General features: G+C 62.1%; 2 protein-coding genes and 1 pseudogene across 2 annotated transcripts; all 3 read left to right on the top strand.

Annotated features, from left to right (window-relative positions):
• The first annotated feature begins 372 nt into the window (after positions 1 to 372).
• On the top strand, positions 373 to 10,221 carry LOC138392383 (keratin, type I cytoskeletal 42-like; annotated as a pseudogene).
• Positions 10,222 to 12,236: 2,015 nt separating this feature from the next.
• KRT17 (keratin 17) lies at positions 12,237 to 17,255 on the top strand. The gene is made up of 8 exons (XM_069481421.1): positions 12,237 to 12,735; positions 13,712 to 13,794; positions 14,243 to 14,399; positions 15,019 to 15,180; positions 15,641 to 15,766; positions 15,860 to 16,080; positions 16,180 to 16,205; positions 17,011 to 17,255. The coding sequence occupies exons 1-8, from the start codon at positions 12,304 to 12,306 to the stop codon at positions 17,103 to 17,105; spliced, it is 1,302 nt and encodes a 433-aa protein (XP_069337522.1). The 5' UTR covers positions 12,237 to 12,303; the 3' UTR covers positions 17,106 to 17,255.
• Positions 17,256 to 23,695: 6,440 nt separating this feature from the next.
• KRT16 (keratin 16) lies at positions 23,696 to 26,066 on the top strand. Its single transcript, XM_069481420.1, has 6 exons — positions 23,696 to 24,214; positions 24,675 to 24,757; positions 24,890 to 25,046; positions 25,161 to 25,322; positions 25,414 to 25,539; positions 25,842 to 26,066. Exons 1-6 carry the CDS (start codon positions 23,696 to 23,698, stop codon positions 26,064 to 26,066), a joined length of 1,272 nt encoding a protein of 423 aa, XP_069337521.1.
• Positions 26,067 to 26,929: the final 863 nt, after the last annotated feature.

Here is a 26,929-nt window from a genome sequence, read left to right as displayed (position 1 = left end):
CAAACTGGGAGGAGGCCGGGAGCCCGTGGCCCCAGCAAGCCAGACACAAATCGTTAGTGGGTGGATCTGAGCAGGAAATGGAGCAGAGGAAGATGGGGTTCCGCCTTGGAGCAGCCAGCAGGTGTGGCTGGGCGGGGGTGCACTTCTGGGGGGATGGCTGGCAAGGGGTGGGGAGTGCTTGGGAGAGGCAAAGGGTGCCCATCCTGGGCAAGGTGCTTGCTGGTGAGGGGCTCAGTGCCTGTGGGGCAAATGGAAAGGGGCTGATGGGGCCTTAGTGGCAGGGGACAGGGGTGGGGGGTGAGCACGGTCCTAGGGGTTGACAGCTAACGGTTGGGGGGCCTGTTGGAGCCAGGGTCAGCTGGGCAGCATGGCATGACCCTTGTCAACATCAGCATGCGCCTACTGCACACCGCCTGCACACAGGGCCCTGGATCCTTCTACACCGTCTGCCGTCCATCGGCAGAGTAGGGGTGGTGTCCGGGGCCACCTCCCCCGCGCCCCGGTCCTGCTCCGCACTTGAGCACGCTGGCTTTTCAGCACGCTGCAGGGGAGACCTAGGGCCTATGAGGGTCGTGAGGCTGGGCGGGCACCCCGGGCTCTGGGGCACCTTCGAGTCCTCCCAGCCACCTCCCTGGGCCCCTCCTGCCTCCCCCCTGTGCTGGGCTGCAGCAGCCTCGGCGGGAGCGAAGCAGCTGTCTGGATCGCCCCCTCCTGCTCCTCTTCCTCTTTCACATGGGCCAAGCTGCTGCCGCTTTGGGCCGTGGGCCGGGCGCTGCCCCTCAAGGAACTCTCCCGGTGGGGGCGGAGGACAGGCCCGGGCGGGAGGAGTCATGCCTCCTCCAGAGGGCCTCTGTGCGGACTGTGGCCGGATCCTGCCAGGGCTCCTCCCCAGCAGGGCGAGTGGGGGCTGCTGCGGCCCTGGCTCCAGGCCTCAACGCCAACGCTGCGCTGCCCACCGCCCCTGCGCCTTGCGCCTCGGAGCCCGTGAGGAAACTGAGGCTCTGAGGAGGAACATCCGGGTACTCTCAGCCCAGGCCAGGCTTGGCCACACCCTCCAGAGGCCCGGGAGGCCTGCCTGGGGTCCTGCTTCCGTCTCCGCTGTGGTCTCACCCTAGGAGAGGAGGCCGCGCTGGCCCGTCCTTCAGCACTCCAGGCCTCTCTGGGCTGCAGCATCCGAGGGGGTCTCACAGTCGGTGGGGCCTCCAGACAGCAGAGGCCAAGCGGTCCCAGATCCCTGGCCTGGGGAAACTGAGGCCCAGAGAGGAGGATGAGTCGGCCGACAGCAGGAAGCCTGATCGGTGATGGGGGGACCTTGTGGGGGCCGAGTGGTGGTGGGGGGGGATGAGGCCTTGGTGAGTTTGGACGGAGGAAGGTTAATAAACTCTCTGCCTCTTCAAACCGGGCTTCAAGGCTAAAGTCTGGGGGCTTTGGAGGTGGGGTTCCCAGGCAGGGTGAGGGCCAGGGGTCATGGGCTCTAGGGAGAGGCAGTGTGGGGAGGTGGAACCCCATGGCCTGGCCCCCTCCCCAGACTCCTGGCTCTTTGGTGCCGGAAGGAGAACAATCCCTCCTCTGAGCCCAGGGTGAGGCTTGCCTGGGGGGACAGCGTAGGGGGTGAGGTCAGCTCCTGGGAAGAGGGGCTTGGGGCAGGGTGGCTCTGGCAGGGGAGGGGGAGGGGTCTTCACTGCATGTCCTTCCATGTGAGGGTGACCGGCTGGTGCAGGGCCCGGCTGTGGCCCACTCAGGTGAACCCAGGTTCTACTGGGCCTCTCTCCTCCTTCAAGACAGTCCTGGATGGCCAGGAAGTCCTTCCTGATGTCTGTCCTTGCTCTCTAGCCTTGGCTTTGTGCCTCTCCCCCACTCCTCCCCCAGCACCCTTCACAGGCCCGGCGGGAGGAGGATAAAGTCAGGGCTCAGCCTCTCTCCCAGATGGCTCCTGCCCTTCCCAGCTGGTACTTTCCATGAAAGACCACCCACTTTCTAAGCAGGAAGTCCTTCGAGCAGTCTAGCCTTGTCAGAGGAGCTCTGGGCTACATGGAAAACCTGACTCGCTCCTTGTCCCTGTGAGCAGGCAGAGAGCCCAGGCCACCCATGCACTTCCCTCCCTGGCCCTGTCCCTCGGGCCCTGGCCACCCCAGGGAGCTCCGCATTCAGACAGTCCCGGAGCAGACGCCAGTGTCCTGGCAGCGCCTAAATCATTAGTGCCGCTGAGATTAGACTGGTAATCTCCTCGCTGCGTGGAGCGGCGCCAGCGCCAGGATGTGGGATCGCTGCTCCCTGGCAGGGGCTTCCTCAGGGCATGCAGGCTCCTGCACAAACCTTGCTCCCCCCGCCTCCCCCTTTCCCCCCACCCTCCTCTGGGAGGCCCTCTGGCCCGACTTTCCTCAGGTGCAGGGGGAGTGGGCAGGGAGGTCACCCTAACCCTCTGGTCTCAGCCCCTGGCCCCCCGCCCACCCCGCTTCTGTTTTGCCAGAGCTTGACTGATGTCACTATCTCTGTAGATTCCCTCAAAGACCTTGGGAGACAGGAATGATCCCCCTTTCACAAGTGAGGACATGGAGGCTCTTGAGCTGGCTTCCTGAAAGGTTTGGACCCGGAGCTCCCTCCGGGAAGGGCCATGTCTATCCCCTGCGTCTCCTCGCGCAGATTTGGAATAATCCCGGGAGAGCCGGGGGCTCTCTTGGGTCTGAGGCTAATTCTCTGCCTCTAACTGGGGCTCCATCAGAGCCATGTTGGACCCGGGGGAGGATGCCAGTCCCCCAATCCCTCCCCCTTGCCCTGGAATGCGGGGTGGGGGCCAGACCGGCCTCCCGGCTCCCAGCCTGTGAAGCCTTGCTCCACGGCTGCCTGCTCCCAGGCCTGGGCTCTCCGGACTGCCCCCAAGAATGAGCTCAGCCTCCTAATTGTGGCTGAGGCTGGAGGATCACCCTAGCCTGGGGCGCAGCTCCAACACCACCTTTGTTTCTGAACGGACAATGGGCTGCTAAGAGGCCAGGGCACCCGGGCTGGGCTCCTAGGCTCTAGCTCAGGAGGGGGCCGGGGGGGTGCACTCAGCGTGTCTATTCCAAGCCCCTGGCCCCGGGCAGCTGGTACAGTGGCAAATTCCTGGGCTTTTGGCTCAGACTTCAGGGGCCAGGGCCCAGCCCCCCTTCAGCCTGGCTATAAAGGGCTGACCAGTGTCTCCGTCCAGACCGGACCCTGCATCTGACCCTGGGACACCGTGGCTGCCACCACCAGCAGCATCTGCCAGTTCTCAACCTCCGGCTCCAGCGAGGGCCTGTGCATGCCCGGCGGGGGCTTCTCTCGGACGTTCTCCTTCCGTGTCGGGGCCGTCTGTCGGGCCCTCAGCCTCCTGGGAGCCGGCAGCTGTGGCAACATATCGGTCACCTCGTCCTTCTTCTTGGTGGGCTTGTGGGGAGGCTACAGCAGTGGCTACACCTGCAGCCTGGGTGGGGGCCTTGGCTCCAGCTTTGGTGTGGTGGATGCTCTGCTGAGGGGTGGCGAGAAGGCCACTGCACAGAACCTCAACGACCGCCTGGCCTCCTACCTGGACAAGGTGCGTGCCCTGGAGGAGGCCAACACCGAGCAGTACAAGAAGCGGGACCCGACCCGCCCAGCACGTGACTACAGCCACTACTTCAAGACCACTGAGGACTCTGCCCTCTGTCCTCTGCCCTTGGTACTTGCTTCTAATTCACTCCATCTCAACGTTGGGCCTCTGCAAACAATTCTCCCCTGTCCTAGCCTCCATCATTCATTCACTCACTCACTTGCTCTGGACCCAGCCCTGTGCTCTCTGGTCCCAGGCCTGGAAAACATCCTGTGCTGAGGGGTTGCTGGGAGTTCTCCAGGGGGACAGAGGGGAACTCCTCCCTTCCTCGGGGGAACATATTTGGGGTGGGTGATGGAGGAGTGGCCAGGGAGGTCTTCAGAGCCTTGAAGGCAGGAGTTGCGTTCCCCATGTGGAGAACAGCGTGGGCAGAGGCACAGGGCTGGGGAGTTTGGTGTGGCTGCTGGGAGATGAGGCTGGACATTCCATTCCCCTCTAGGGCTGCCCTCCTGCCTGCCTAACCTCCTCCAGGCAGTCCTCCTGGATAGAAGGCACTTGTCTTCTATCCCCGGATTTTGGGGTCTGTTCAACCCTTTGAGGTTCAGTCTTTGCCCTGTTCCTTGTGCAGATGTTGCCGAGTCCGGTGTGTTCTTGTGTCTGCTCTTGCTGTGGGTCTTCCTCACTCTCTCCACGACAGTCACTCTGGGCTTCCCTGAGGGCAGGGGCCCTGTTTGGACACTCTCAAGGGAGGAGTTTCTCTAAGTTAGCCTGATGGAGGAACTGACACCACACACACACACACACACACACACACACACACTTCCACACTCTCATGACCTCTGAGAACGTGGTCTTGGCATTCTGTAAACATGGCCACTTGCGTCTTCTGTACAAAACCTGCCCCTGGCGGGTCCTACAGTGTGCAGCCCCCACAGGCAGTGAGGGGCTAAAGGGGTGTGTGAAGCAGGCGGGTCCCGGGTGTGGGGCCTGCCCAGCTTCCCGGGCGGAGAGCCAGCCTGCTCCTGCCCGGGACCTCCACCAGGCAGGGAATTCCCGCACGCAGAGCTGCCGGCAGTGCCAGATCAGATACCAGGCTCGGGCCTGGCGGTGGGGAACCCAGGGGAGCCCTGGTGAGTCAACGCTCCTGAGCTTCGGGGTCAGCCAGCACCTCACCCCTCCAGCCCGTGCAGCACGTGCCAGGCCTCTGCCCCCGAGTCACCCTGCACACCCCTCAGCCCAGGGTTTCACAACCAACCCTCCCTGTGCCCGATCGGACTTCTGAGCACGGAGGTGGGTGGGGGGCGGGCTACAGATGGGCCCACGGAGGCCGGGGGCAGCTAACAAACTGGGGCCTGATCCGGCGGCACTTCCACAGAACCGAGGTCCTCGCGTGGGGTCTGGGAGGCTCTGCACACGATGAGCCCGCGGGGCTGCTTTGGTCTGCGGGGGCTTCTCCCTCAGCCTCAGCCTCAGCCTCAGCAAATCCCAAATCGGCCCGGCCCACAGGCCACCTTCGCCAACATCTCTGCTCCCTCTGGGTGGTGAGGAGGGGCCGTGCTGTCTTCCGCACCCCCATGGTCTCGATTGGAGCCTTGCTTGGGCATTTCCAATGGTGCCAGCGACAGCGGCCACAATCATCACCAACCCTCTGCTCTTCCAGGGCCCCTCCCTTTCATGTTCCCATTTATTTATTTATTTATTTATTTATTTATTTTTTTTTTTGAGACAGAGTCTCACTTTGTTGCCCAGGCTAGAGTGAGTGCCGTGGCATCAGCCTAGCTCACAGCAACCTCAAACTCCTGAGCTCAAGGGATCCTCCTGTCTCAGCCTCCCGAGTAGTTGGGACTACAGGCATGCACCACCATGCCCGGCTAATTTTTTCTATATATATTTTTAGCTGTCCATATAATTTCTTTCTATTTTTAGTCGAGATGGGGTCTCGCTCTTGCTCATGTTCCCATTTAAACCACCCAGATGACCTTGTGGGAAAAGAAAACTGTGCCCCAGGTTTGAGGTGGGGCCAACCATAACCTCATTAATTAGTTAATTAGTCACTTAATTAAACAAACGTACCCTGGGGGCTGACTCTGGGCCAGGGCACTGTGCCCTGGGCTGGGGGTTCCAAAGAGAATAAGATGGAGATGGCCTTGTCCTCCTGGAGTTCAGGGTCCAGCAGAGGAGGAAATACCCAAAAAAGTTATAGAAATAGGTATAAAATCGCAACCTAGTGAAGTGCTGAGGAAGAGAGATGGGCAGGGAGGAGAAATGGCAGGGAGAGGAGATCCAGGCAGGAAATCCAGGAGGGCTGTCTGGAGGAGGTGGCACTGAGCCTAGAGATGAATTTAGCTGGGAAGAGAGAGTGAGGCCTAGGTGGAGGCCATGATCCCCTAGTGGGAGAGGGCTGCGTAAGGGTCTCTCTCCGGGCATCCATGTTTGCTGTGCCTGGGCATCCTGCCCTTACCATTCTGTGAGCCCCCTGAGGGCCCTGACTGGGCCCCTGAAATTGCCAGCAGGGTGCTTGGAGGAGGAGACTACCACCCTCATGACCCTCGCTCTGGCCCACTCCCCTAAAGGCTGCATGGGTGCTGCAGGGCCTCCCTGGGGCTGCCGAGGGTGTTTGCTCACTGAGCCCGCGTCTCTCCCAGATCCTGGTGGCTACGATTGACAACGCCAGCTTCGTGCTGCAGGTCGACAGTGCCCGCCTGGCAGCTGATGACCAAGTGAGTCTGGGTCTCCGGGGCTGCCTGGGGCTCTGCACACCATGGAGTGCTCTGTGTGTGCATGAGGTGGTGTCCCTGTGGCTCCACGAGGACCCTAGGGCTCACACCTCCAGCCTGCCCAGGTACGAGACAGAGTTGAACTTGCACATGAACGTGGAGGCCGACATCAATGGCCTGCGCCGGCTGCTGGACGAGCGGATCCTGGCCAGAGCCGACCTGGAGATGCAGATGAGAACCTCAGGGAGGAGCTGGCTGACCTCCGGAAGAAGCACGAGGAGGTGGGGCCAGCTCAGGGACCGCAGCAGAAACTCGCCCAGGAGGTGGGCTGGGACCCCAGGATCTCCCAGAGGGCCCCCGCTTCCCAAGGAATCTTCCCTTGTCCCTTGAGGCTCGGCCCATTGCAGTTAACTAACTAATGAGTGAATCGGTGTAAGAACATACAATGCTAATTATTATAATTAATTTTAATAGTGATAGTCATAACAACAAGGACTATCTGCCCGGCACATTACCAGTGATTCATAGCAATGATCTCAGCTGATACCGACATCGCTGGGAGAGATACTCCGAGGCTTAGAGAGGTTGTGGGATTTACCCAAGGCTGCACAGGGACAATCCCTCGGGTCTGTCTGGCTCATGTCCATGTCCAGGTCTGACTCCACCTCTCTGCCTCGTCTCCTGCCTCCCTCTTCCAGAGAGCACTGGGTCCAGGGGCCCCCAAGGTTCAACCCATGGATAAGATCCAGGGCTCCACTGGGGGACTCATGAGGCCTCTAGTGCCCTGTCCTTGTGGCTTCCTTCTCAGCTGACCTCTGCTCTGGCCTGAGATGGGGGAGCCTGGTCCCCAAGTAGCAGGACGCCCAGAGAGTGCTTCCCCTGGGCTTTGAGGCCAGTCATACGATTGCTTTCCCCCTAGCAGATTAACATTTCCTAAGAGGTCTGGCTTGGCTGATGCCGAGACTGGGCACTCTCCCTGGGCTCCTGCTGTGGGCTCGGGCGTGGGTGAGGCTGCCCTCGCTCAGCCTGGCCCTGCTGGGGAGCTGCCATCCCCCTCTGGCCTCAGCACTCGCTGGGGATGGGTGGAGCCCACCCCCATATCACAGTGTGTGTTGGGGAGAATTGATATCCATAAGGGTGAGGAGCTGTTGGCCTGTCTGCCTGCCTGTCATCTGCACCTGTCTCCCAGAGGCGGAGCAGGCAAGCCCCAGGGTCTTTCTCCAGGATGGCCCTGGGTGAGCTCCTGCTATGCTCCCTGCCCAGAGAATGAATGGGCTGAGAGGCCAGGTGGGTGGGGACATTGGCATGGAGGTGGACGCCCCCCCTGGCGTGGACCTGAGCCGCATCCTGAATGAGATGCGTGACCAGTATGAGAAGTTGGCGGAGAACAACTGTGAGGACGCGAGGACGCGAGGACTGGTTCTCCGGCAAGGTGGGTGGCCGTCTGCGAGCGGCTGTGCACACGTGTGGGCACATGTGCTGTGTGCTGGTGCAGGCTGGAACACTGTCCCGGCTGGAAGGACCTCTGGGAACCAGTTGGACCAGCCCCTTGTGCTTTAGATGTAAAATGTGAGCTCAGAGAGGACCGAGGCTCACACAACCCTGCACTGTGGCCTGGGGAATGGATCCAGGTCTCCACAGCCTGCTCTAGGGCTTCTCCCACCACAGGTGCTTGCAGGCTGTGTGGACCTGAATCCACAACTCACACCCTTGTAAACACAGACTGAGCATCTACAGCATCCCAGCGACAGTAACAGGTACAAAAACAATAAAACTCAGTGCCTGTCTTTGAGGTGCTGCAGTGCAGTGGGAGTAACGCTTGCAAATGGCTGCAGAGCAAGGTGAATTCCGCCACGTGCCATGTGGGTGCAGAGGGTCTCTGTGTGCAGGCGCCTTTGGGGCCCTACAGAGGCCAGAGGGGCTGGAGGGGTAGTTCTGGGAGGCAGGGGCTCAGGGGCAGCCCCTGTCCTCTGCCCTGTCTCTGAAAGCCTCCTTAAGTCCCTGTGGCCCACCCTGCCTTCCAGACAGAGGAGCTGAGCCGCGAGGTGGCCACCAACACTGAGGCCCTGCAGAGTGGCAGGACAGAGATCGTGGAGCTCTGCTGCTCCATGCAGAACCTGCAGACGGAGCTGCAGTCCCAGCTGTGCATGGCAGGGCCTGCGTCCCCTCCCTGCCCCGTGCCGTCACTCCAGGGCAGGCCCAGCCTCGTAGACCACCCCACTTGGAGAACCAGAGGCTCCCCAGCCAGCCTGTCTCTTCATATGCAGTGACCGGCCCTCTCAGCCCCAGTCACCTTCCCACTGTGCTGGCAGCACCTCCACCCCACACAGGAGGGGCCTGGCTAGTGCTCCACTGAGGGGAAGGTCCCAGCACCGTCTCACTGTGCCACCGGCCCCTTGGTCCACAGAGAGCGTCACTGGAGGGCAGCCTGGCAGAGAGAGAGACACGCTACGGGGCCCAGCTGGCCCAGCTGCAGGGGCTCATCAGCTGTGCGAGCTCCGCTGTGACGGGAGCGCCCAGAACCAGGTGCTGCTGGACGTGAAGACGAGGCTGGAGCAGATCGATACCTGCCGCCGCCTGCTGGAGGGCGAGGGTGCTCAGCGAGTGGGCGAGTGGGCACCCAGGCACCTGCAGGGCTGGGCCCTGGCCACCCAGGCAGTGGCATTTGAGCACTGGCAAAGGCCAGGAGGTGTGAACGTAGGAATCTGCAGAGGTAGCAGGAGATGAAACTGAGAATGCAGGCTGGAGTCAGGCTGAGGATCCTCGAATGCCGAATTAATGCATCTGGACTAGACAAATAGGCAATGGGGAGCCACGGAGGGATTTGGAGCAGAGGAGGGGAATGATCATCAAGCTCTGTTAGAACATTCACTCTGGCCGCAGAAGGGAGAAATGGATCAGAGGGGTCAGTGAGGGGCTGGAGAGACTCAGCAGGAGGCTGGAGCAGGGGGTTAGGCCAGAGAAGTTCTGCTGTATGGGCCAGAGGGCAGGGAAAGGAGTGGTGCAGGCAGGAGAGAGGTTGTAGCTTAAACAGCAGGACTGGATGCCTGAGCATGGGGGCGAGCACGCTCTCAGTCAGGACTCAGCAAAGGTGCAGTGAACACGGAAGGAGTGGGTACCGATGACCCGGGTTTCTGCTTGCGATGACTGTGTGACTGGTGATGCCAGGATGGGCCAAGCAGCAAGGTGGGCGGTGGTCCGGTTTGGTGTTGGGAAGGTTGATCAGGCCCCTGGATGAGAGTGTCCTGGTGTCTCTTAGTCACACATTCCAGCTTTTTGCTCCCTGACAGTGGTGAAGTCCATTTATAGTCTAACCACAGTCTCTCCTGCTCTAATTGAGTCTATTTGTTGGGCCCTTTGGGATATGGAAAAACCACTTGCTCAGCTTCTCCTTGTAACTCCCTGGTTAGCAGCCACAAAGGGCCACAGGGCCTCCCGGTGCGCTGTCCCCTTTCCTGCTGCACTGGGACTGTGCCCTTGGTCCTCGGTCCTTGGGCCTGCGCTAGTTTCCCACCATGCATTGCACCCCCAGCTGTGGTTTCCTGCCAGTTTGCGAGACCCTCTCTCCCCTCTGCCCAGGGCCTCCTCAGCGGCTGCCCACAACAGTGCTCCCAGGGGCCGGGCTGGCCAGCATCCCTGAGCTGACGGGTCCTCCTCTCCCTGCAGTCTGGCCACGCAGTACTCCTGTCCCTGGCCTCGAAGCCCATCTGGGAAGGTTTAAGTGCCTGCCCTGTCCTGCCCAAAGGAGGGGCTGTGTGGACTCCAAAGGAGGGGACCCTTCTGTGTGGAGGACTGGGGGAACCGCAGGCTGGGTGGCTCCTGCCTGAGGTTCCCTGTGCCCTCTCCTCCACCTCCTGCAGCTGTGGTGACCAGCCGCCAGGTGTGCTCCATCGTGGAGGAGTCCAGGGTGGCTGGGTGGTCTCCTCCCAAGAGCAGGTTCACCCCTCCACCCTCTGAGGCCCCTTTCTGCATGTGACAGCCTGGCCCTGAGGGCCCGGGGCAGCCCTCACCTCGGCCCCCAGCACACTACTGCCACGCCCGAGTGGCCCCGTCCATGAGCTGCTGCCTTTCTGTGTCTGCTTCCTGCAGCCTCCCCACCCTCACCGGGGAGGCCTCCTGGGTTTGCCCCAGTGACTGCTATTAAAGCTTTGCCTGACATTCAACGCCTCATGTGCTCTGGTCTGGTCATTGGCTTGGGGCAGTGTGGGCTGAGGGATTGGGAGAAGAGAAGAATTTATTGAGTGTTTGGGTATCGACTTGTCACCTGCCAGCCTGTCCTGCCCACTCCATCCAGGCCTGGGGCTCCCGGAAGGAGAGGGAAGCAGGTGGAAGGATGAAGGGTGGAGGGAGGGGCAACCTCCCATGCTGGGAAAGTTTCTAAGAATCCGCCCCAGGGTCCCGCTTACCTGGGGCCGGTTCCCAGGAGGGCCCCACAGACTTCCTGGGGGCCACACCTGTTAGGAGTCTCCCTGCCTCAGCCCAGGGCAGGTTCCAGAGCACAGGGAGAGGGGCTGGGGGCCTTTCTGAAGGAGCCGTCCGGGCACTGATGGGTGAGAGGGGGCGGCAGCGACACAGCCAGCCCAGGAAACCAGACCGGCTCTGCCCGGCTCGGGGTGTGTGTGTGTGGGGTGGGGTGGCCGCTGTGCGTTTGCGCGTGGGGGGCGTCCTGTTTGCTTTGGTGGCTTGGCAGCTTCTGGGCTATTGAGGAATCTCCCTCGGCTGCTGGCGGGCTGTCTGGGCCTGTCTGGGAGGTGGAAGCCACCGGAGTCTGTAACACGACCACATTCCTCCCAGCTGGCCTGCCGGGACCCTGGGACCCAGGGCAGGGTGGGGCTGTGGGCTGGGCACGGGGCCACCTGTGGAGTGATATCAGGGAGCCTGGGGGCCGGCGGCTGGCTGGGGTCTCAGGAAGACCCTCTTCTGGAGCAACGTACTTTAGGTTCCCAGTGGGCTGGGACCTGAGACAGATGCCCCTCACCTCACCCTGAGGCCTCTTGTGGCAGAGAGGGGTGGGGGTGACGGAAGGGGACATCCCCCTCATTGTTGGTTTAGATCCCCCCACAGCCTGCCATTCCCCACCCTACGGCTGAGCTCTTTGCCCCCCAGCCCGGGACCCCCACTGGACAGAGAGGAAGGGAAAGGCTTAGAGGAGGAGGCTGGGCCACCACTGTCCCTAGGGGTGTGGCAGGGCCAGACACTGGCCAGCTGGACCCCTGGCCCCTGGGGTACATCCCTGGGGGTTGGGCTCCGCAGACGGGGGCCCGTGTGGCCGGGGCTCCTGGGGGATGGCTGCTGCGGCACAGTGAGGCGGAAGGGCCTGGCATTAGGCGGGGCAGTGTGTACCCTGCATCCCTTCTGAGGCCCCAGTTTCCCCGTCTGTGATGTGGGCTGGTAATCCGAGTTTCGCCAGCGGCCCTGAGCTAGGAGGTGGGCCCGGTGGGTTCAGTCCGGTTTGTTTCCAAGGCAGGGTGGGCTCTTCGTCCTCTTGCTCCCCAGCCCCCAGCCCCCCACCCCCAGCCCGGGGCCAGCCCCGTGTATAGAGTAGTGTGTGGGGAGCACAGCAACTTGGGGGGCTGTCTGACTCCCTGACCCATGTCCCCACCAGATACAGGGTCGAGGTGGGCAGGCTGGGGTGGCAGCTGCCTGGGAGGGCCCGGTGACGGTGACATCCTGCCTTCTCCTCTTCTCCGTATTAGGTCATGGGAAAGCGTAGCTGGAGGGCCTGCCTGAATCACAGGTGACGGGCCTGAGACCAGAGACACGCACACAAAGACGCAGGCCCCAGCACGGGGGTTTGGAGAAATGAGGCAGAGCCCCAGTGATGGGAGGGGAGGGGGCCCCCGCCACCTGGGCGCTGGCAGGTGGCCAGCGGTGATGAAAGCCCAGGGGAATGGAAACAGAGCCGTGAGCCTGTTGTAATCGCTACGCCCACTTGCCGGCCTATAAAAGAGGCGGGCGAGCCCCGGCACCGCACGCACCTTGGGGCCTCTCTCCTCCTCTCGAGCCCTCTCGCTGTGCCCGCTGCCCACTGCCGCCACCATGACCACCACCATCCGCCAGTTCACCTCCTCCAGCTCCATCAAGGGCTCCTCCGGCCTGGGGGGTGGCTCGTCCCGCACCTCCTGCCGGCTGTCTGGCGGCCTGGGCGCCGGCTCCTGCAGGCTGGGCTCTGCCAGCGGCCTGGGCAGTGCCCTGGGGGGCAGCGGCTACTCCAGCTGCTACAGCTTCGGCTCTGGTGGTGGCTATGGCAGCAGCTTTGGGGGAGCTGACGGGCTGCTCTCGGGCAACGAGAAGGCCACCATGCAGAACCTCAACGACCGCCTGGCCTCCTACCTGGACAAGGTGCGCGCCCTGGAGGAGGCCAACACCGAGCTGGAGGTGAAGATCCGAGACTGGTACAAGAAGCAGGCCCCGGGGCCCGCCCGGGACTACAGCCAGTACTACAAGACCATCGAGGACCTGCAGAACAGGGTAGGCTGGGGGGAGACCCAAGGGGGGCAAGACTTCTCCTCCCTCATCTCCTGCCCTGTTGGAGTCTAGCCTGGGGGCTGCCAGGGGGCCTCAGGGAGCCCAGGACAGCTTGGCTCTGACTTGACTTCTGGGAGCCTGTCTTGAGACCTCTATGGGGCCTGGGTCCTCTTTTTTGGGGGATAGCAGGTCAGGCCAGGGACAAACAGGCCTCGTGGAGCCCCTGGGAGCCTCAGTTTCTTCATCATGGAACTTCTTGCCACCTTGTGTGTCTGTGGGATCAGAGAGGATGCACGTGGCAGACGGGGCCTGAGGAGCAGGTGTCAGCAGGAGGGGTTTGGGCGATGGTGGGGCGGGGGTCTGAGTGAGTGCCTGATGGCACCTGCTGGGGGAGGATGCAGGAGGAGGGGGCGGGACCTCAGGAGCGAAGGCCTCTTGTGTGCCTTATTTGGGGATGTCTCTGGCTTCCCCTTCCCTCCTGCTGCCCCTCAAGTTGGGCTCAGCAAGCCCAGTGGCGGGGCTGCCAGTGGAGCCAGGGCTTAGGGCCTAGGAGTGGCTGTGACTTCTGAGTCGGTGAGGGCTCCTTTAGCCTCCTTTGGGGGAGCCTCTCAGGGGCACCCTCTTGCCCACTGTAATATGAGGGGCTTGCCCACATCCCCTCTTCCTGGAGTTCTGGGACAGCTTCTGCCTGGGGGACATTTCCCCATCCCTCCTTGGCTCTCCCACAATCCCAGCCAGCTGCCTCCTCTTCTTCAAGGCTGAGCCTGGTGTGGGGGTCTATGGGGGGAGGTGAGTTTCAGCCCATCAGCCTCCTGCTTGCCCCTGCCTCTGCCAACAGCACAGCACAGCGTAGGGGAGGGAACAGAGGCTTCCAGAGAAGGCGGCACAGCGTGGCCCCAGGCAGGGCGGGCTGTCTCCTAACCCTGATCTGGGCTGAGCCACCCCCACCCATGACCCGATTACTCTTCCATCTCCCCAGATCCTCACAGCCTCGGTGGACAACGCTAACATTGTGCTGCAGATCGACAATGCCCGTCTGGCTGCTGATGACTTCCGCACCAAGTGAGTCCTGGCCAGTAGCTGGGGTGGCCTGGGCAAGGTCGGGGAGGGGCTTGGGGCTCCCCTCCCCACCCCAGGACTCCTCGGTTGCTTGTGCCAAGGCCCAGGAGCTGGGGGTGGGGCAGTCCTAGGAGCTGCTCGCAGCCCACCCCTTAGTCTAGGATGCAGCAAAGGCAGCAAATTCTGAAGGCCACAGGGCTCTGGGCTCCGCAGGTGGTAGAGGAGAGGGAGGGAGGCAGGAGGCAGAGAGGAGAGAAGTCAGGAAGTTGGGTCGTCGTGGGGTCTTGCCCTGTGATGGTCCCAGGCCCCCAGAGCTGACGTGTGTTTCCACTCCAGCCTTTCATCGTCCCTCCTGAGCCCTTAGAGCCTGGCAAACTGAGGGGAGGAGGGGCTGGGTCCTGGGCCTGCAAGTCCAAGGAGCCTGGACTGAAAGTCCTGGTTCCCGCGGCAGGTTTGAGACGGAGCAGGCCCTGCGTCTGAGTGTGGAGGCCGACATCAACGGCCTGCGCCGGGTGCTGGACGAGCTGACCCTGGCCAGAGCCGACCTGGAGATGCAGATTGAGAACCTCAAGGAGGAGCTGCTCTACCTCCGCAAGAACCACGAGGAGGTGAGGTGGCTGCGGCAGCAGGCCAAAGAGGCTGAGGAGTGGGTGGCAGAGCCCTGAGGCTGGGTCACGACCGAGGCCGTGGGAGATTGCAGAGCAGGTGTGCTGGGTCAGTCACCTTGCAGGGCCGGCCTGGCTGCAGAGCACCTGTCCTGGGGGTCCGGAGCCAGCAGGCAGGGCAGCCTCGTCCTTGTACCACACTGCGTCCCTGCACCACGGAACCTCCGGGGGGCCCACAGGTCTTCCCCTGCCTGCCCTGGCCTCCCTCACGAGGACAGGGGATAAATGAGGAAGTCCCTTCCTCACCCCAGTTCAAACCCTCAAATCTGGACCCCCCGTGGAAGTTTGGAAGTTAGAGGGGAAATTCTGGGGGCATAGGCCTAAGAATTAAAATTTCTCTTTGGAGAGCCCTCAGTTTAATGGGGGCACCACAGTGTGATGGTGGAGGCAGGGCCTGCGCAGAGCAGACGATCAAAAGTCACTGGGAGGGTCAGAGGGTAGAGCACAGGCAGAATAAATGAGGGGTCCTTGGGAGGGGTGGGGGACCCCTGTGTGGGAAAGCTGGGGCATGGGAGGCCAGGACGGACCCCCATGCCCACACCCACGTCCCCCTCTTCCACAGGAGATGAATGCCCTGCGAGGCCAGGTGGGCGGCGAGATCAACGTGGAGATGGATGCTGCCCCCGGTGTGGACCTGAGCCGCATCCTGTCCGAGATGCGCGACCAGTACGAGAAGATGGCAGAGAAGAACCGCAAGGACGCTGAGGACTGGTTCTTCAGCAAGGTGAGGGCTGCGGCAGGCCAGAGGCCTCTTACAGGGGCTGGGGTTCAGGGGCCTGAGCCCTGATAGTAAGCCCACCACGTGGTGTCCTGGGGGGCCCATCCTCAGCAAGTTGCATGGACCCCGTGGGCATTAGGGTCACCTGTTGCATCGTAGCTAACACTGGGACCTAGGGGGTGGGAGTGAAGGTGGGGAGAGAGTGAAGACCTGGGAGTCTCCATCTCTCCCTCATGAAGTTGGGAACTAGCACCAGGGCCCTGCTGGTTCTTGTTTCCTGTTCTGGGCCTCCCACTTGCAGGGATTAACCACACAAATGTAGCATTTCAAAGGGCATGTTTCTGGGCTCTGGAAAGTGGGAAGCCGGTGAGAAGGCATATCCCTTCCCACAGCCAGATTTGGGAGGGGGCCTGACACGGGGAAAGGATCCAGGCTTATGCTGCTGTGTCCTGTGTCCTGTCTGCAGACAGAGGAGCTGAACCGCGAGGTGGCCACCAACAGTGAGCTGGTGCAGAGTGGCAAGAGCGAGATCTCTGAGCTCCGGCGCACGGTGCAGGCCTTGGAGATTGAGCTGCAGTCCCAGCTCAGCATGGTAGGTGCACTGCCAGGCATGGGGGTGGGCCCAGGGCCGGGAAGGGGGAATTGACCACCCTCACTGACCCCTGGTCCTCCCGCCCTCCTGCAGAAAGCATCCCTGGAGGGCAGCCTGGCGGAGACAGAGAACCGCTACTGCGTGCAGCTGTCCCAGATCCAGGGGCTGATCGGCAGCGTGGAGGAGCAGCTGGCGCAGCTGCGTTGCGAGATGGAGCAGCAGAACCAGGAGTACAAGATCCTGCTGGACGTGAAGACACGGCTGGAGCAGGAGATCGCCACCTACCGCCGCCTGCTGGAGGGCGAGGATGCCCAGTGAGTGGGGGCGCCTGGGGCCAGGGCCGGGGGGCCTCTGGGGCAGGGATGGGGCTCTCAGACCCACATCTAATCTCCTCGCTGTCTGTTTGTTTGCAGCCTGACTCAGTACAAGCCAAAAGAACGTAAGCATCTCGGTGGCTGAGGGCTGGGCTGGGGCTGGGGTGCATAAGACAGGCAGCTGTCTGTACACTGCTGGGCACAGTCCCTAGGGAGCTCCAGGGCATGAGGCTGCCCCTCGGCAGGGGCAGGGGAAGGGACACATTCAGGGGAGGGATCAAATGAGAGCAATCTGTCTGGTCTGATGGGGCAGGGCAGAGAACCGGTCCTTACCTTGGAGATCCTAGTCTGACAGGAGGCAGGGTCCCAGCTCTGGGTCTCATCTGGTGGGGAGATAGGGCCATGGTCTCGTGATCTTGGCTCTTGAGACCCTTTGGATGAGCAAAACAGTCCTATCTCTGGGGACTCTAGCCTAATGTGGTCAGATCCCAGGTGCCAGTCTGATGGGGAAGATGTGATCCTAGCCCTGGTGTTCCTGGTCTAGAGGGGGTGTTGGGGACCTGGGTTTTGTCTTGGAGAATCCCTCAGATGGGGAGATGGGAGCATTGTCCGTCCCCTGGAGACTGCAGAGGAATGGTGATAGATTTCATATAGCATCCAGTCTACATGGCTCCTTTCTTGCAGAAGGACACAGTGGGTCAGAATCGAATAACCCATCATGAGAGGACAGTGGCAGAGGGATGGGACGGAAGGGAGGCAGCAGCAAGGGCAGGAGGGACGCGTGTGTGGTGTGATTTGAGGGGCCAGTGGAGGCATTCACAGCGGCTGGGAGCAGACTGGAAAGAGAGCCAGCTCTTCCTCAGAAGGGCTGGGGGCTGAGCAAGGTTGTCTTAGCCCCTGCCCACCTCCAAGTGTCTGTTTCTCCTGCAGCCGTGACCACCCGCCAGGTGCGCACCATTGTGGAAGAGGTCCAGGATGGCAGGGTCATCTCCTCCCGGGAGGAGGTCCACCAGAGCCCCCGCTAGGGACTGGGCTCCTCCTGGCTAGCCCCCCAGGAGGCAGGGAGGCGGCCGCCCCATCTGCCCTGCAGCCTCCAGCCTCTCCAGCCCCAGCCTGCTGCTTCAGTCCTTTCCTTACGCTCCCCTGCCTTGCACCAATAAAGCCTGTTGACTCAGATGTGAAACGTGTCCTTGTCCTGGCCACTGAATGGGTGCTAGTGACCAGTGGGTGGGCTGGGAAAGGGTGAGGGGCAATGGTGCTTAGACACCCACTGTCATCGGCTTGGAGGTCAGGGGTCAGCTTAGACCAGGGTAAGGAGCAAGTCTGGGGAGAACTTGTGTGTGTGGGGGGGGGTGTTTGCATCTCCCAAGGGCTGATGATCCTGCAGGGTGGTCCAGGCTGTGCAGACCCAGGTGGAGCTGGCGTAGGGTGGTCCTGGGTGGTCTCTGCTTGCCCTGTAAGTAGCTCCATCACTGCAGGCAGTCAGGCAGCCGCTTCCCCTCCTTGAGCCTTGCTTTCTTATCCTTAAATGGATGAGAAGATCTCAGGATCTCAGGTGCCTGAATCCCAAGGGATGACTCACCCAGTCAATTGCTCCTCCTGGTCCTGTGGGCGGTGCCTTCCCCCCAGAGGGGTGGGGGGGGGGCGCGGGAGCTGGGACAGGCACACAAGGAGGGTCGTGGGGACCCAGGTGGGTGGTTAGGGCCGGGGCTCCTGTGTGAGCCTCAGGAAACCCCTGAGGAGGGGCTCCCATCGCCCCCACCCCAGGAACGTGAGCAGGAGGCTCTGCTTCCAGAGAAGGCTGTGGACCCCAGGCAGGTGTGGGAGAAAGCGGGGCCACTCTCAGGGATGTTTCCTCAAATGGTCAACCACAGCCCAGGATGGGGCAGGGTGGGGGTTCCAAGGAGCAGTGCATCCTGGGCAGGGGAGGGGGGCAGACTGTCCGGCCACTCCCAGGACCCTCTGAGCGCCAGCCCGGTTAATTCTGGTGGTGGGGAAGGGAAGGGGAGCTGTGGGGAACAGTGAGTTGGGACGCTCTTCCCACACCTGGAAGTCTTCCTTCGAGTAAATCCGGCAATCACTGAGCGGTGGGCTGGCCTGCCTTCTGGGTTTTCTTTAAGGAGGGGGTGGGCAGAAGGGGTTAAAGAGAGGACGGTGTCCCCAGCCCTTCACTGCTGGCCAGGATGTCTCAGTTGCTGCAGACTTGGCCCAGGGCGCCCACTTGCCCTCTCTCCCCTGGTGCCTGGAGGCTGGTGGCAGGTCCTGGCGGCACTGGGGCGGGAGTGGCCAGAGCCCCCAGAGCCTGGTGTGGTGGGGGGCTGGGGACAAGCGGTGCTCAGGCAGGGGCACTGACAGCCGTGATATGGGGACTTTGGGCAGGCCACGGGACCTCAGAAGCTGCAGGTTAAAGGCAGGGTGAGAGGGGCCACAGCTAGGTGCCCCGACGACGGTGAGTCTCAGGACTGTCTGGGGTCGGGGGCTCGTGCCACAGTGGCAACTGCAGCTGCCTGGCAGCCCAGACGGCGCGGATACGGCCGGAGGGTGGGAGGAAGGCTCGGTTCCCACCAGCCCCACCGCACTTCCGGCCACAACCAGAAGAACCAGCCCTGGGCTGCGGTTGGCTCATCCCGGAGGGTGATCTCACCTGAGCAACAGTCCAGGAAGCGGGAGGGTCTGGGGAGAGGCCCCCATTGTGTGGATGGGGACACTGAGGCTCCACGAGGAGTGTGACTCAGCCCTCGTCGGAGCCTGGCGTGTCAGCAGTGGGGCAAGGCGTGGGAGGGGTGGACCCCACTCCGTGCTGGGGAGAGGAGCTGAGCCTCACCCCTGCCCCACCCAGGCCCTTCTGTAGTCTCGGGTCTACTCTCACTGATGAGGCGAGTGAGGAGGGGTTGGAGTGTGGGGAGGACTGGAGACTGTGCCTGACTGTGCCCCTCTGCTGGGGAAGAAGCCCCTCCCCACCAGGTGTGTGTGTGGGAGCACCCAGGTGTGCTGGGAGCGAGCAGGTAGAGGCAGTGGCTGCCCTGCTGGTGGGGTTCCCCGGGGATGGCGTGAGGACTTTGGCTGCTTTGTCCAGGCACCCCAAGCAGGCCCAGGCTGCTGAGTATGTGTGCCTGGGGCCGGATTGGGGGCCCGGCTCTGGGACTCCGTGGAGGGACTCACGGTTCTCTGCCCCCTGCACAGAAGGTTGCACACCCCCCTCCATCAGTGAGGCAGAACTGCAGGTCTGTGGCTGTCCTTGGGCCACCACACTGCTGTCATATGATGGACGCACGCGCCTGATTCCCAGGCCAGGCCTGTGGCAGGAACAGCCAGTCCCTGGGACATCCTGGCAGCGTCTCCCGCAGGGAGATGGATATGGGGGGTGACAGTCTGTCTAGGGGGTTGCATCACTGTGTGCCTGGGTTTCCACTGGGTCCAGGGGAGGGAGGAGACACCGGCCCTGACCCAGAGGGACAGCACCTGCCCCAACGGGATGTGCGGGAGCCCCCAGCCTGGGATGGTGAGCAGGGCACGGTGGCAGCTCTGATGATACTCCCTCAGCCCTTCTGCAGTGTGGGTCTCTGGTGCCGTCCCAGGTTTTGGGGAGTTGAGGGCCACAGAGGGACCAGAGCCAGGGTGGGTCTGGTCCCAGGCACAGGGCGGAGGCTATATCTGAGCTTGGCAGAGCCACGGCACCCCTGCAGGGCCCTTGTTTGTGCAGACCACTGTGAAGGGCTGCGACAGGTACTCCAGTACTCTGAGGCCCTGCTAGGACCCTTCAGAGGGCCGGGCTAGGAGGGCAGCCCCTTCCTCTCCTGCTGAGGTTCAGAGAGAGTGACGTGTACCCCAAACACGCTGGAGGGGAGAGGACCCTCTAAGGTGGGCCTAGCACTCACAGATTCCTCAGACCCTGGGACCAGTCCCAGGGCCAGAGCCTGGACTGGGACATTTGTTCCCCCCACCCAGGGACCTGTCTCCTCTGTTTCCCCGAGGCCCCTTGCCCGTCATGGCCTGGCCACACGGTGTGAGGATAGTTTTTACCATCCTCTCTGTCCCACCTGATTGTATGTTTTGAGGGCTTCTGTGTCTTGTTCTTTGAGTTTGAGTGCCCAGCACAGTGCCTGGCACGTAGTAGGTGCATTATAAACACTGCTGAATAAATGTCATGATAGCCAGGTGCTTTATCTCACCTCGAATCCTCTAACATGCCTGGGAGGTAATGCTGTTGTTCCCAGTTCCCAGAGAAGGAAACTGAGGCTCCGAGAGGCTGAATGGCTCACCCACTCAGGGGCCTGTCTCACCCCTGCTTGCCCGACTCCAGGCTGCTCTGTCCTGGCTCAATGGGGCTCCACTCTTTCCTGCTGCCCTGAAACCTGTGGCTCTGGCCTGCCCCCCCAGGGTTGGGGGCCCTGCAGCAGCGCCCTCCCTCCTCTCAGCCTCCCTGCAACCCACCACAGCACCCTGGGCTGCCTCCTGCCTTCCCAGCCTGGGCATCTGCTGCGGAGCTTATATTATAAAACAGCCCCACGAGCAGGCATGTCCCGGGCCCTGCTGATGCAGGGGTTGGAGCAGGGCTGGGAGCTCCATGGGGACTCTGATGACCAGACAGGTTGCGAATCCCTGCAAGCCGAGGCGTGGCATTGGCCAATGGAGCTTCCCGGCTGTCTCAGGTGTGACATGACCTCATGCCTGACGTGGGCAGGCCAAGGAGGGTGGAAGGAGGCAGGTGGGGGAGCAATCGCTGCCTGGAGGGGGCCCCAGTGCTCTGTGCCCACCAGGCTTCGAAGTCCTGACCTGGGGGCAGGTGTACATTGCTGGCGTGGAGCAAATGCCCCTGCTCCTTCTCTGCCGACTCAGATACTCCTAGGCTCTGCCAGGACCCTTCAGAGGGCTGGGCTAGGAGGGCAGCCCCCTCTTCTCCTGCTGAGGTTCAAAGGGGTGCCTGTACCCCAGCTGCCTCCTGCCGAGGGGTGTGACATGGGCCCGGCTCCCCAGGACTTCCTGCTGTGAGATGCTGTATTCTCTGGCCCCCATTTTCTCTAGGGTCAAATGATAAGTTCTTTTAAGGTCGGAGGCTATGTCGTCATCTCCCTTCCCTGCCCCAGCCCTGAGAGCGGGCCATGCGGTGGGCGTGTGATCCACGGAGCCAGAGCCTCCGAGCAGTTTGATGAGTTGGTCGGCAACTTCCTGCCGCTTCTCAGCCCCTGCAAGTCCCCAGATCCTCAGCGCTGGGCCTGTGTGTGATCCCAGAGTTGGGGGCAGGGCTGGGCACTGAGCCAACTGGAAAGGAGACGTGCGTGTGTGTGTGTGTGTGTGTGTGTGTGTGTGGGCGCTGGGGGCAGAGAGTGAAGAGTTCAGAGCCTCCACTGTGAGAGCCGGTGCGAACCTTGGCCTGGGAGCCGGAGCCTGGTCCAGTCTCTGCTGTTTAACCTGGGGCAAGGCGCTCACACTCCCTGATTAGGGCTGGGTGGCCTTGAAGGCCATTTTAGGTTCTGAGGGTAATGGGTCTGTGATTGGACCTGAACTCCAGGCCCACCCTGACACCTGGGCATCCAAGATTCCAGAGTCCCCTCTGCCCACTGTGGGGTCAGAGTGGGGAGTATCGGGCTCCCTCTCTCGGGTCTGGACCCGCAGGTGTGCACATCCGCTCTGCTCTCACCTCTGGGCTGAGACTGACGGAAGGAGATGTGTGACAAAGCCCTGGTCCTGCTGTGACAGGGAATTTCCCGCCCCAGCACAGCTCAGGCCCAGGCCAGCCCTCTCCGGGCTCCCCACACCTCCACAGAGGCACTGTGGACCAAGGACAGTGGCCATGCCATGGGTCACCCCAGCACCCCGAGGAGGCCTCTGTCTGGGTGCCCAGACCCTCTATCCTCCCTCCAGCCCTCGGTGCTGGACCAAGCTCTCAGGCCTCGGCCATGCCCGCCATGGGCAGGCCCGTGCAGGGCGCTGTGGGGAGGTGGGTGAGAGCCGCGATCCGGGCCCTGCCTATGAGGCAATGCGGGCGCCCGGGAGGGTTGGTTCTAGCCCCGGCTCAGCAGCTTAGAGCCGAGTGACTTGGCGTGAATCACTGCCTCTCTCTGCTTCCCCTCTGTCCTACTCACCTGCAGCGTTAACTCTAGGGTTGAGAGAATAATATACATTTGAGATGTGCAGAGAGAGCAGGCGTTGGTGGGAGGGGTGGGTGACATCCCACCTCCCTGTTGACTGCTGTCTTGGGAGCCCACTTACCCGTCCCTGCGGCCCAGCTCCCTCCTCTGGGGACCGGTGGCGGGAAGGATGCCCCTTACACCCCCTCACAGAACCATGTGACTTGCATCAGGTACTCCGTGCTGTGCCTGAGCGGGCAGGTGACCAGTCTTGTGCCCCCCGACAACTGCACGAGTGAAGCTGTCGGGCCGCACTTGGAATCTGTGGACACATGAGAGGAAACTGCTAGAAACTGATCCCCAGATAGGACCGTTTCCATGCAGGGACTCAGCGGCCCGTGGCAGGGTCAGGGGTCACACGTGGCAGTAGTGGCAGGATGGGGCTCCCTCCCATGGGCCTACAGGTGGGTGCCTGTGATTAGGAGAGGGCAGCAGGGGGAGGAGGAGCCGGGGTGGGGTGGGTGCCCCTCAGGTGGGAGTGTGGGGCATGAGGGGGCGCCAGGCTGTGGCGGGGGCGTGAGCAGCAGGTGGCTGGAAGGGAAGGAGGGGAGGCTGAGGAGCAGAGTTGGCCACGGGTCAAGGGCCAGTAGGGGTCCTTCCTGCATGTTTCTTTGTGGAGGGCGGTGTGCTGTCCCCTTTTACAGATGAGAAAACTGAAGACCAGGGAGCTAAAGGGCCTGCCTGTGCCGTGCAGCTGTAAGAGGCAGGGCAGGGACAGCGACCACCTGTCTCCACAGCACCTGCTGTTTCCAGGGTGCACACACGTCTGGAATCCTGCTGGCTCAAGGCTGTCTCTGGAACTGGGATTAGATCCAACAGGGGAATGAGGGTCCTAGGATTTTTGGAATTAGAAAGGACTCTGCATTAGCCCAGGCCAACCTTGTCATTACTGACGGGAAACAGGTCCAGAGAGCAGAGGTGACGGCCCTCTGGCCACACAGCCACAAAGCAGAGTGGAGCCACGAACCCAGCTCCTGCCCAGAGCCGGGACTCTAGGATCCCCAAATCTGCTTCCCCAGACAGCCCGGGATGGCATCCCTGAGGTCTCTTTCAGCCAAGGCTGTCACCGTGGGGCAGGGAGTCCTTCCGATGGGCTGACTCACTGCCTGGGGACGCAGCCGCCACAATGCCGCCCTCGCCAAGGCCCCGCTGGCCCCTCAGGCTCTGGGAACGGAGTCAGATTCCCAGCACCCAGCCTGAGTCACGACGACTCGCGTTTGTGTGTTTTTCTCGGGGCCCCACACCCCCAAAGCTGGGTGGGAACCCTGAGCCAGCACCCAGCGGAGTGAGTCGACCCTGGGCTGAACAACACAGAGTGGGGAGCCGGGCAGGACCCGGAGTGATGAAACCCGAGGGCCCCACCTTCCCCAGATGCATATAAGGCTGCTGCGTGTGAGGCAGCCACAGCACTCTCTCAGCCTCCCCGAGCACCTTTCTCTTCTCTCTGCCAACTCGCTCGCTCGCTCACCTCCCTCCTCGGCACCATGACCAGCTGCAGCCGCCAGTTCACTTCCTCCAGCTCCATGAAGGGCTCCTGCGGCATCGGTGGTGGCTCCAGCCGCATCTCCTCCGTCCTGACCGGAGGGTCCTGCCGGGCCCCCAGCGCCTACGGGGGCCTGTCTGTCTCCTCCTCCCGCTTCTCCTCCGGGGGAGCCTGCGGGCTGGGGGGTGGCTATGGCGGCGGCTTCAGCAGCAGTAGCAGCTTTGGAGGGGCTCTGGGTAGCGGCTTTGGTGGAGGATATGGTGGTGGCCTTGGTGGTGGCCTTGGTGGTGGCCTTGGTGGTGGCTTTGTCGGTGGTGACGGGCTCCTGGTGGTCAATGAGAAGATCACCATGCAGAACCTCAACGACCGCCTGGCCTCCTACCTGGACAAAGTGCGCGCCCTGGAGGAGGCCAACGCTGACCTGGAGGCGAAGATCCGTGACTGGTACCAGAGGCAGCGGCCCAGTGAGGCCAAAGACTACAGCCCCTACTTCAGGACCATTGAGGACCTGAGGAACAAGGTTGGTGGCACTGGTACATGGAGTATTGAGAAAGGCCAGGACTGCAGTGGCCCTTAGGAAACCTCTTTCCAGCAATTTCATTTCATAATGAGGGAGACTGAGGCACCTTGGGGGAGTGGCCAGGGTTGCCCAGAGAAGGGGCAGAAGGTTCCTTTTCAGCGTCTCTGTGTCTGAGCTGGGGCTGGAACCCTGAATCTCCTGCTCCCTGCAAGGGTTCTTTGTGCTGCACGCTCAGCTTCTCAGCCTTGGGCCCAGAGTTGGGGTGGTCGGGGATGTGGGAGCCACCCCCCACACCCCGAGCTGGGAGAAGGCATCCCAACCTGCCTGGGGGAGTACAGGGTCTGCCTGCCAGCAGGAGACCCCCGTGTTTGGGGAGATTCCTTTTGCCCCTCTCTGCCCTTCACCCTGGAGCAGCACGGATGTTGGCTGACCAGGTCCACTGTCCTCCAACCCCATCCAGATCATTGCAGCCACCATCGAGAACGCACAGCCCATTCTGCAGATCGACAATGCCAGGCTGGCAGCTGATGACTTCAGGACCAAGTGAGCGCCAGCTGTGCTGAGGGCTGAGGGCAGAGGGCAGGGAGTGGGGCTGTCTGTTCAGCAAGGCCAGCAGACATTGGGGCTCAGAATCTTCAGGGATGGAGCCTGAGGCTCTGACTTCTGTCCTGCCAGGTACGAGCACGAGCTGGCCCTGCGCCAGAGCGTGGAGGCCGACATCAATGGCCTGCGCCGCGTGCTGGACGAACTGACCCTGGCCAGGACCGACCTGGAGATGCAGATCGAGAGCCTGAAGGAGGAGCTGGCCTACATGAGGAAGAACCACGAGGAGGTGGGCGCGCTGATGGCTTTGGGGGTGGTTGGCAGGCTTGGTGGGGTTGCCATATCCACCCAGGACCAGGAGAGGAATCAGCTGAGCTGACCTCTTCCTGCTGCCCCTTCCCAGGAGATGCTTGCCCTGCGGGGTCAGACTGGCGGGGATGTCAACGTGGAGATGGACGCAGCACCCGGCGTGGACCTGAGCCGCATCCTGAACGAGATGCGCGACCAGTACGAGCAGATGGCAGAGAAGAACCGCAGAGACGCTGAGGCCTGGTTCCTGAGCAAGGTGGGGCTCGGGCCCTCAGCCCTCCCGCAGGACTTCCCAGCCAGGGGCCGCCGGAGCCCCTCACACCTTCTGCTCTTCTGTCCTATCTCAGACCGAGGAGCTGAACAAAGAAGTGGCCTCTAACAGCGAACTGATACAGAGCGGGCGCAGCGAGGTGGCTGAGCTCCGGAGGGTGTTCCAGAGCCTGGAGATCGAGCTGCAGTCCCAGCTCAGCATGGTACGGAGGACTCAGCCCAGCTGCAGCCCCCACCTCACCAGTAAAGGCCACCCCCAACCCTGCCCCAATCCAGCTCCGCCTTTCTTTTCCCAGGAGTGGGCTGGAGGGCTCATTGTACCCATCATAAAGATGGGGAAATTAAGGTTCAGAATGGTGGAATAAATTTCCTCTGTATTTCCTGCCCCATCAATACCCCAGCTGGGGTCAAAAATCCACGCACCTCTCAGGAAACATGCCCAGAGACCCGGAGGGACAGGAGTGACCACCTTCATTGACTCTTTTTCTCTCTTCCTCACCTGCAGAAAGCATCCCTGGAGAACAGCCTGGAGGAGACCAAAGGCCGCTACTGCGTGCAGCTGGCCCAGATCCAGGGGCTGATCGACAGCGTGGAGGAGCAGCTGGCGCAGCTGCGCTGTGAGATGGAGCAGCAGAGCCAGGAGTACAAGATCCTGCTGGACGTGAAGACGCGGCTGGAGCAGGAGATCGCCACCTACCGCCGCCTGCTGGAGGGCGAGGACGCCCAGTGAGTGGGGGGCCGAGTCCTACCTCCCAGACCCTCAGCCCCCACTTGCTTCTCCCAGCACATCTAACTGCCCTACCTTTCCTCTCCTACAGCCTCCTGTCCCAGCACACGGCCGGCCAGTCGTATTCTTCCCGCGAAGGTAAGGCTCCCAAGGCCCCCGGCACTGCAGCCCCTCTGCCGGTTCCACGGGGTCGGGGCCAGGCCCTTCTCCCCAGAGCCCCCAGCCCTCCCCTCCCCCTGCCCTGGAGCCTGCTTAGCTCCCACAGCCCTTCTCACCTCCTCTCTCTCCAACAGTCTTCACCTCCTCCTCGTCCTCTTCCGGCCACCAGACCCGGCCCATCCTCAAGGAGCAGGGCTCGTCCAGCTTCAGCCAGAGCCAGAGCTCCAAGCACTGAGCTGCCTCTACCAGAGCCTCCTGCCCTCCCGCAGGCCTCACCTCCTGAAGGCCCCTGCTCTCCCAGCGCGGTTCCCAGCTGTCCCCCCTCCCCTCCGCTGGTGGCGGGCTAATTAAAGCTGACTTTCTGGTTGATGCAAACCTGTGTCGTTTCTGTTCTTGAACTGGTGGGAGGGGAGGTGAAGGTGCCTCTCAGAAACCCTTCTGGAGCCCCATAGCCTGAGACATGCAGGACAGGAAACAAACCTCAGGGACCTGGGAGGATCTCCCTGGAGGACCTGCACGCGGGTAGGGGAGTGGGAGGTGGGACTCAGGAAGGGGAGTGTTCACGGTGCCGGCAGGCACTGTCTGGCATTCTGCAGAGGTCCTTTCATGACACTTTTGTAGCAACTCTGTGAGGTGGGAGTGGTCAGGCCCATTGTGGAGGCGATAGCTCCTGGGATTCAGGGAGGTTAAGTCGCTTGCGTAAAACC

The sequence above is a fragment of the Eulemur rufifrons genome, chromosome 9, assembly GCF_041146395.1.
Source record: "Eulemur rufifrons isolate Redbay chromosome 9, OSU_ERuf_1, whole genome shotgun sequence".
Taxonomy (NCBI): domain Eukaryota; kingdom Metazoa; phylum Chordata; class Mammalia; order Primates; family Lemuridae; genus Eulemur; species Eulemur rufifrons.
Note: the sequence above shows the minus strand (reverse complement) of the source record. Positions and strands in the feature narration are given on the sequence as shown.

Excerpts from the sequence above, each read along its gene's own strand:
- KRT16 (XM_069481420.1), top strand. The coding sequence starts at position 23,696 with ATGACCAGCTGCAGCCGCCAGTTCACTTCCTCCAGCTCCATGAAGGGC. Across the intron at positions 24,758-24,889 it reads GCTGATGACTTCAGGACCAA|GTACGAGCACGAGCTGGCCC; the intron begins GTGAGCGCCAGC and ends CTGTCCTGCCAG. Across the intron at positions 25,540-25,841 it reads TGCAGTCCCAGCTCAGCATG|AAAGCATCCCTGGAGAACAG; the intron begins GTACGGAGGACT and ends CCTCACCTGCAG.
- KRT17 (XM_069481421.1), top strand. The coding sequence starts at position 12,304 with ATGACCACCACCATCCGCCAGTTCACCTCCTCCAGCTCCATCAAGGGC. Across the intron at positions 14,400-15,018 it reads TCCGCAAGAACCACGAGGAG|GAGATGAATGCCCTGCGAGG; the intron begins GTGAGGTGGCTG and ends CCTCTTCCACAG. Across the intron at positions 15,767-15,859 it reads TGCAGTCCCAGCTCAGCATG|AAAGCATCCCTGGAGGGCAG; the intron begins GTAGGTGCACTG and ends GCCCTCCTGCAG.